General features: G+C 44.1%; 1 protein-coding gene across 5 annotated transcripts in view; it reads left to right on the top strand.

Annotated features, from left to right (window-relative positions):
- The first annotated feature begins 3379 nt into the window (after positions 1–3379).
- PPP2R5E (protein phosphatase 2 regulatory subunit B'epsilon) overlaps positions 3380–9115 on the top strand; it is a 78525-nt gene continuing 72789 nt past the window's right edge. For 3 of the 5 annotated variants that reach the window (XM_074583726.1, XM_074583724.1, XM_074583721.1), the window contains exons 1-2: positions 3380–4090; positions 6900–7063. In XM_074583726.1, coding sequence (XP_074439827.1) covers positions 6907–7063 — 157 coding nt within the window. In that variant the 5' untranslated portion in view covers positions 3380–4090; positions 6900–6906. The remainder of the gene's footprint in view (positions 4091–6899; positions 7064–9115) is intronic. The other 2 variants (XM_074583725.1, XM_074583723.1) reach the window with 1 other exon arrangement.

The raw sequence follows: 9115 nt of genomic DNA, 5'->3' as shown, positions 1-9115 counted from the left end.
TAACTGTTTGGGTGCTAAAAAGGACAGTGCCTAACTGGTGAGGAGCTGGCCCTGAAAATTCCTTTCTAAGCTATTTTTTAAAATCCCTTTTGTAGGACCATAAGGCACTATTACTTTAAAAAGGATAGGTTTGCCTTGTGCCTCAGATAGCAGCAGAGAAACACTAATCAAAAGAACTTAATATTGCTTGCTTGCAGATCTTCAGGAAAGGTGGCAGGTATTGAATGTGTGCATATTTTTATATATGTGCCTACACGTTTGTATGTGAGATATTGGTCATGTGAACTTTAATGACAGTTAATTTTTATTCTTGCAAATTGATATTATGTATATTTATACAAACACATACATAAATATATATGGACACGCATCTATGTAAAAATACCTGTAGTATTTATTTCTTCTCCATCTCTGCTTGGGATTCATGTAATCATTTTCAAAGTAGCAATTTTTACAAAGTAGAGACTAAACAGAGAATAGGAGAAGGACGAGTAACAGCGCCCCTTTGAAATATTAGCAGTTTTACATTCATATCTTATGTTCTTGGTCTTAAATCTCCTCACAGATGGAGACTTTACAGACCAAGACAGGAAAAGGAAAGCAACCTGGAAATGAAAGGGAAGCCAACTCCGTAAACTTCGCTGGCCATGTGATAAAGAAAAGGTAAGAGTTCTGTTTATTCACTGATAAAGCCTGTATTTTTCTTGAATTGTTACCATACAAACATCACCTGATATCAAGCATGTCATAAAAATGCTTTACACAATTGTAATGAACAAAACATACCACACGATGCATTCTTCATATCAGAAATAAACTAGATGAATGCTTTATTTACCAGCTTGTTCCGCTGTACCGAAGAACTAATTCTATAGCTATTATACAAAGACAGAATGAAAAGTAAAAAACTCTGTGCGCATAGGGTAGTGGACTTGGGTAGCTAGCAGTCTTGATTTTTATCCCTTCTATTATTTTAGTAAATACCCACATCACACGCTTCAGTTTTAGATTTTTAGTGTTTGACAAAGATGGATTTCAATTCATACTGGGAAGACCAAAGTACAGCCATGTAAAATGACATGCTCAACTTCACCTAAAAAGTCAGTTTAGCCATCAGACTGTGCTAGAACTTCTTTTGCAAAGTATGCTACCAGTAACTTTATGAGCTGCCCATTGCACTGTTCACTCCAGATCAAAAGCAGCACACGGGACACTGAATAAACCTGAGAATTTTAGTATGTCACTGACAAAACACAACTAACAGAATTAAGTACATACAACAAAACAAAATGTGCATCTGCAGATTCTGTCCCTCATTCATGGGGGCAACAGGAAGTCACACTGTTTTTGACAAATTTTACCTTATATTGGTATAAAACCCCCCTGACCTACATTCTTTGTTATCAACTCGTGTTTGCATTCAGATTACTTTAGCTGGTTTGGTTTAAATGAATTTAAAGTTTTAAATATTTACAAATATGTACAAAACTCCCTTCTAAATTTAGAGTTAGACAACCATTCTGTAACCATGGCACAGTTCAATTTTAGTTGTTTTGTTTTTAAATACAATTCTTCTGAGAAATGCAATCGATTTACAAAGATGAAAAATTCTACAGTTTTCTGACTTAAAATCACATGGAATTTTATTTTAAAAGATGTCTTGACTGCTTGATTGTCCATCTCTCCAGCAATAAAAATGTAGGGATAGCATTAAGGCTGCTGCAGTAAATCATTTCTCAAGTAGCATTACTGTCTACTTGAGGGAGAAATAACTGGCTTGGTAGGTCAGCAGAAATGGATGTGGGGGTAAAACAGGTCAGCAAAATTGGAATAGATCATACTGACTCAAAAGTATTTGTATTGGCACGTGTAAACAGGAATGGAGTCTGTGACAGGCATGACAGCAGACGCTGGCGTTGTGTAGGCCCCAACTGTAGTACTGTGTCCAGTTTTGGGTGCTGCAGTTCAGAAAAAGATGTGAATGATGTTGAGACAACACAGGGAGAAGAAATAAGCACCTTGAGAGGTTTATAACTGTGACAGGCAAGAAAAGATGGAAATGATGTGGAATTGCTTAGTCTATAGGTAAGAAAATGTAGGGGAGACATATTTCTTAAGATAGGCAAGAGGCACACTGACAGGCAAGACGCAAAACTGTTCATGTCCGTTACAGTTACACTTCAGTAGCAGTGCGCTTTTATTTTAACTAGTGTTCCATGTTCCTCAGCGTGAGCTGAACTCGGGAACTTACTTGGCTGAAAATTAGCAGTTTTGAAAGTAGTTTCACGACAGCTTAAAATCAAGTCTGCCACAGTCCCACCTCCTCCGTTATGCCAGCATTAGTACTCGTGTAACTGGAGAGTAAGCTGTATCAAGAAGCTGAGTGGGACAAAAACTAGGTATCCTTCGTAGGATGAGTAATGTTCAGAGGCTTCAGACACTCCACCTGCGCAGACAGGGGGGATGTGACTGACCCATCAAAACAACCAGCTCTCAAACTGTCCTTCAGCTCATTTCTTAAAAAAAAAAAAAAAAAAAGACTGTACCTCAGAGGGTTTTCATCGTACCAACACAGGAGAACTGCTGCTCATATAAGTCTTTTTTTTTTTTTTTTTTCTGGCAGAAATACAGGGGAAACAGTGGATGGCATTTTCAAACATAACATTCATATTAACACTATTAGTTGTATTTTGGGGAAAAGAACCACAAACAAACCACCAAACACCAAGCCATCAGGTAAATAAATTTAAACAAAATTTATGATATTTAACAACGCTATTTACAAGCACTCGTTGTGCTGGCCGCTATACATACAAGTACACTTAAAAAGAAAAAAAAAAAAGGCGCAAAATGCTTCAGACGGCAATCATACACTGGCTAACGAAACCCGAGGGTGCAGGGCTGCAGAAACCCTGTCGCCGAGAAGTAAACCACTGCTTCCCGGCTCCATTATGGGGCAAAATAAGGAAACCGCGGGCCGTGCCTGAGGCGGCTCGGTCCCTCCGGCGGCCCCTCGCACAGCCGGGCCGGCCCCGGGGCCCCGCGGCGGGCCAGAGGGAGGCCCCTCCCGCTCGCTGCCCTCCTCGGGAAGGGGGCTCCGGGCCCCCCTAACAGGGCTCGGTGCGACGGGACGGGGACTTTACCTCAGCGGTTGCAGGGTTTTACCTCAGCACTACCGGGTTTTTTACCTCAGCCGACGGGCCTCGCTCTGGCGGCGGACGGCGCTCGTCCGCCTCCCCCCCCCCCCCCGCCCCGGCCGGCAGAGGGACGGGAAGGGCGATGGCGACGAGAAGCCGCTCGCCGCTACGCACCGCCCCGGCCGGCACCGCCTCCTCCCCCGGCAGCGCTCCCCTTTCCCGGCTGTCCCGGCGGCAGCGGCGGGCGCCAATGAGGCGGCGCGTCCCGGCGGCAGGCTCCAGTGGGCGGGCGCGGGGGGCGGTGCGCGGGGCGGGGGGCGGTGGCAGCAGGCTGGGTTGTGAGTGAGTGAGTGTGTGTGAGTGAGTGCCATGGCCGGAGCCCGCTGAGAGTGACAATAGGAGCCAGCCGGAGCGCGACCCCGACGCCCACCGGGACCCCCCTACTCACCTGAGACAGCCGCCGGCGGAAGAGGCCTTCCCTCCCCTCACAGCACCGCCGCGCCGCCCGCCCGGCCTGCCCCCCCCTCCCTCACCGGCCGCCCGCACCGCGCCCGCCGCTCCCCCTCGGCTCGGCCCGCACTCGGCTCCCCCCGCGCCCCCCCCTTACACCCCCCCCCGCCGCCTCCTCAGGGCCCCTCCGCAGGGCTCCGCCGGGAATGTGAGTGAGGCAGCAGCCATCGCAGGCAGGGGGCCGCGCCGAGTGCATGGGACTGAGCGGAGCCCGAGCAGCCGCCCGCTCCTGAACCCGCCGCCAACGCCGCCCTGCGCTGGGGAGGCCGCCAACGCCGCCGAGGCCTACAGGCTCCTGCGCCGCCGCCGCCGCGGCAGGGACCGAGCCCGGCGCGTACCACACTCGGGCCGCCGCCGCCAGGCATCGGCCGCGCTCCGCCAAGCCCGGCTCAGGCCGCCGCCGCCTCACTCCCGTCTCCGGCTTCTCTACCAGGAGGGTCAAGGTAACTCCATCCCTCCGCGCCGGCCCGCGGGGGAGCGGCGAGGCGGCGGTGCGGGGAGGAGGCGCGGGCGGGCCGAGGTGGGGGGGGCCGGGCCGGGCCGGGCCGGGCGGCGGTGAGGAGGCGCGGGGGGCTGCGGGGAGGACATGTTCCAGCTGCGGTGCTCGGCGGCTCCCTTCTGGAAATGACAGCCGATAGCAGCAGGCGGGAGGCGGCTAATTACACCTCTCGCTTCCCCGGGCGCGGAGCGAGGCTCTGGCTCCCTTCCCCGGTGATATCCGTCGGCATTTTCACGTCCACCCCCCTCCCCCGGGGACCAGCAGATCCGATGTGCGTGGCTTCGTATTTACCAAAATACTTCGGGGATAGAATAAGATCCCCCTGCTGAAAGAAGCAAGCAGCGGTGGCTGGGTGTGCAGCTTTTCCACTCGCACACAATAAATAATCTCGGGCTTCAATCCCCCCCCACCCCCCCCAGCTCGTTGAAACTGTATTTCACTGTGATAGTGTATTCAGGGGAGGGAATGTTCATTTGGAGAGATGAAAAAAAGATCAGTGTTTACTGTAAGGTTGTTAGGCTGGATGTAGTCTTGTTGAATTAGAATTAGATTTTAATAATTTATAAAGCAGGTTAGGGAAACTGTTACTAAATTTACAGCAGAGAAGTGTCAGTAAAGCTTCTTGCTGACACAATGATCCTGCAGTTTAAGTGATCTACTTTAGTACCTGTCCATTATTATTTTATTTTTTTTTCGTAATTTAATTTTCAGAGAGTGTGCAAACATTTCTGCAGAAATGGTTACACTTTAATGATAACACGTGATGAGGAGGTGAATCTTTTTGACGAGATGAAATAGGGCCAACCGGTTCAGATTTTAAGAATATATTTTTGCTGATATTTCCAGAATTTATTTTATGTAACAGGTAATTTTGTGTTTGTATGTTTTTTGGCAGACTGTTGAAATCTTAGAAGTGGGTTGCTAAAGTACAGGCCATTCTATTTCAGTTTATCTGACTTTTTTATTTATTAAGCTTGGCTGGGGCCTGAATGCCCTGGTGATAATGGCATTTTTTTTTCCCTCCCAGATGATAAACAAGACCAGTTTAAGGCCCAGGTTCATGTTGCTGATAGTATATTATATTTAGAAAGCCTGAGTTGGTCGTTAAAGAATACCTCAGGAGAAATAAAAAAGATGGAGTAAGGTTTTTTCGTTATTGTAATGCCAGCTGCACAGTTCAGCTTCTGGGTGCTGCACATGCTTCCTCGAAGAAGCTGCGGGGTTTATACTTATATTTTTGTTAGATTTAGTGCGTGTATATGTAATTTTGCATTAAATAGTTCTTATCTTTTGGAACTTGTTTACACTGTTGTGATAAATCGTACTTCCTAAAGCTTTTCTCACAGAAGACAAACCCAAATAATGTCTGCTTCAATGGAGTTAATAGTTTACGGAGCATATGAGTAACCAATTATTTTAATAAAATAAGTACTCGAAAGTGTTCCCTATATTGTGGAATCAACTTCTTTTAGCATACGAGTCACTTTGGTAATTGAAGTCAACAGACATTGAGGATGAGTAATGCTTTCCAAGGACGTGCTCTAAGACCCTGATCCTGCAAATGCTTATGCCGATGCTTAACTTTGCACGAGTGTGTAGCTTTACTGAAATCAACAGAGCTGCTCTTGTTAATGATCATGTTATTAACGCAGATAGTTCTGTTGATTTCAGTCGAGGTGCACATGCTAGTGAAGTTAACTGTACGCAGAGCTGCTTGAAAGATGTAGGCCTAAATTCCTCCTGTCTCGTTTCCCTTAAGTATTACTCATGTATTTCACCAAGATGCGATGGGCCTTTTAAACAGAGAGAACAAGACTGGTAAATAGAATAGCGGTCTGGGTTAATTCACTGTTTAAATGTTTCCTTTTGCTGTTTCTTAGAAGTATGGAATCAGCTACAGAAGTACTACCAGGGCAAGTTTTATAGGAAGAAGCAATGCTTATTTCTTAGACCAGCTGATAGAGTTGGGAAACAAACAAACTTTTGCTTGCAGAAATCTTTCTTGGCTCTCTGCCCCTCTCTGCAAACCTTGTCTGGCTTATGCCCTTAGAACAGTTACAGCTACCACACTGCTATTCTAATAGAAATGCCTGAATGTGGAATAACTATGTACAAAAAGACTCACAAGAAAATAACAGTATTTCTAAAATGGAGAATAAAGAAGAAATATGGAAAATTTGTTAGTGTTAGTGAAATTGTGAAGAATAGCAATACTTTTTTGCTGTACTTTCTTATATTTCTATAAGATCTTGTATGTAGGTGTTGCAAATAAACTGAATTTTTCTTCTGTCCTATTTTTTTTTTTTGGTCCTATGCATATTGATGACTTTAATGCCAAAAAAACATTTGCACCTTTTTGTATACCCATTCTTCAGCATGCACGGTGCCTTGCAGAATGAGTTGAAATTACTTCATCCCAAAGGACGTATAGTTTAAGGCTTATGTCAAATCTGCAGGTGTATGAAGTTCTATTGATGTAATGATGCAGCATTAGGTCTGAATTTTTCCTGTTGCAGGATTTTTGGCAAATGGGAGACACAGATAAAGCGAGCGAGAAGAATTATTATGCTGTTCAATTAAGTTTATTCTATACAATTTGTACAAATGTTGGTGGGTTAGCTCTCTAACAGTCTATCTGGGTGACTTGTCAGCAGGAGAGTGGTGCAGAAAGAGAAAGATTTTTGGAAAACTTAGGTTAATCTTTACCCATTTCATCCATTTGGAATATGTTTGTAACATCTGTTTTCCTTCAGTAGGGATATGTCCTCAGCACCAACTACTCCTCCATCAGTGGATAAAGTAGACGGATTTTCTCGGAAGTCCGTCAGAAAAGCCAGACAGAAGAGGTCACAAAGCTCCTCCCAGTTTAGGTCTCAGGGCAAGCCTATAGAGTTAACTCCCCTGCCTCTGCTAAAAGGTAAGATCAAGAATTATTTTTAATAAATAAAACAATTTTACTCTGCAGCTGACTTCTAAAGTATTCTATTGCCAGAAACTGCAGGGAAATTTTGCCAGCAATGAGAAATGTTTCATGCCAGAAATGTATGTATTTAAGCTCTACAAAATATTTTATCTGTGACTTGAGGGTGTGGTAATTGTTTGCAATACTTTTGAAAGTTTTAAATGCTAATGTTAACTTGTACCATGACTTGAATTTTCAAGGCACTCAGGCTACGTGTGTGTATTTTAGTTTGTGAACCCTCAACAGTTGACCTAAATGATCACTAAATTCTGGTACGGGTAAATTGACTTGTGACCAGAGGGAAACTGGTTTTTAGGATCTTACCTTGTAATGTGTGGGTCTGCAAGCTGTGACACTGGTGCTAAGTGCAACCCACAGACATATTTTCAATGCCTTGCATCAATGCGTTACTGAGGAGATGGGACCCCTTCTCATCGCATTTGTGAATAGGTAACTCCCAGCTCCTGGCTTCTGCTGGGTTTTGAAATCGAAAGGTCCCATGAGCTGCAGCCTCTCAAGAGGAAAGATGCTGCCAATCGGGTCTTAGGCGAGACACTACTGTTCTCAGAGCCTGTGTATCCCAGCTCCGGTTGAGCTTCTGCTGGCAGATTTAACCTCTAATTTGGGAAGGAAAATTATGTTCCAGCATACTACTTTTGAAAGGATGCTAATATCTCTGTAATATCTTCAATGTTTCCCCTAAATCCCAATAGTCACTGAATTTCAGTACAAATCCAGGGGCCAGCAGCATCTGAGAATTATGTCTATCTGTTGAGGAAGGAGGAGTTGCCTTCCAGAAGTGTTTCTTTTACTCTGAATTCTCAAATGGTTTATTTAGTGTTCTGGATTTTTTTTCATTGCTATTCTTTTCAGTTACAAGTAGTGAAAACAAGCATGGTTTGTGCTGATCATTCTGGAAAATAGCAAGGTTAATAGGTTTAATATTATGTCTGTCCCATTTTTGCTTTGTGAGTCAGTGTATTTCCCACATTCCCTTCTCTACCTGTTTGACAAATTTGTTAATCAGAGTAATAGGTAATAAATTTGTAATTGCATTTAACCCCACTTCTTCGTAAGAAGAGAGAAGTTTTAAAAAAGAAAAGCCAAACCAGCCCCTCCCAAAATACTCACACTTTAATGTGTTTCTTTTAATTTAATTAAAAGGATTAATTCTAGTGGAGTTGTCATTGAAATACTTGAGGCTTCTTTCTGTGGGATACCTGTAAGAGTGCAAAAATGGCCATTCTGGGTCAAAAGAGAGATCCATCCCAAGGCATTGTGCCTGACAGTGACCAACTTGGAAGCTTGGAGGAGAGTAGAGGAGCTGGGGAGGCCTGGAGTGATGCTGTATCAGAATGTGTCCCCCCCTTCAGCATTCCTCAGTTTAGGGTCTGTTGATGCCAGTGGATTTGACTTTGTAGTCAGCAGTGAGTATTATTTTATGATTTTTTCTCGTTGTTTTGTGACAGTATGATAAAGAAGGAAATGCTTCTTTAAAATAATTTTAAAGCTCAGTTTTATACTTTTGCAGGTCTTTTTTGATAGTAGTTACCACACTTCAGAAGGGGACTTTATTCTTTGGCTTAAATGGCTAGATTACTGGACAAGACTGAGATTTGTATTTGTATAAATGAAGAAATTGATGCTATAATTATTTCATTCTATTGTATAGTCCCGTTCAGGGAATGAACTAGGCATGTGCACAAGCATAAGAAAAACGTTGCTTTTGTCTGAGGACCTGGTATTGCAGAAACATATGCTTAATTTGACTACTGTAGCTAGTCCCGTGGATTGAGATATAAAACTATAATAAGATAAACCAAACAGATGGGGAGCAGAGAGTGTTGGTGAGACATTTATGATTAGTGTCATAATGAGTTACAGTGGTCCAGCTTCAAATTAAGAATTTGATCCTGTGAGTTAGTTTTCCCTGTTTGACTTAATGCGGATTCCCGGAGGCACAAGGATCTACCTATGGCAGATTAATTTGCAGGATTTGGGCCTAAC

The sequence above is a fragment of the Larus michahellis genome, chromosome 4 (assembly GCF_964199755.1).
Source record: "Larus michahellis chromosome 4, bLarMic1.1, whole genome shotgun sequence".
NCBI classification, from domain to species: domain Eukaryota; kingdom Metazoa; phylum Chordata; class Aves; order Charadriiformes; family Laridae; genus Larus; species Larus michahellis.
Note: the sequence above shows the minus strand (reverse complement) of the source record. Positions and strands in the feature narration are given on the sequence as shown.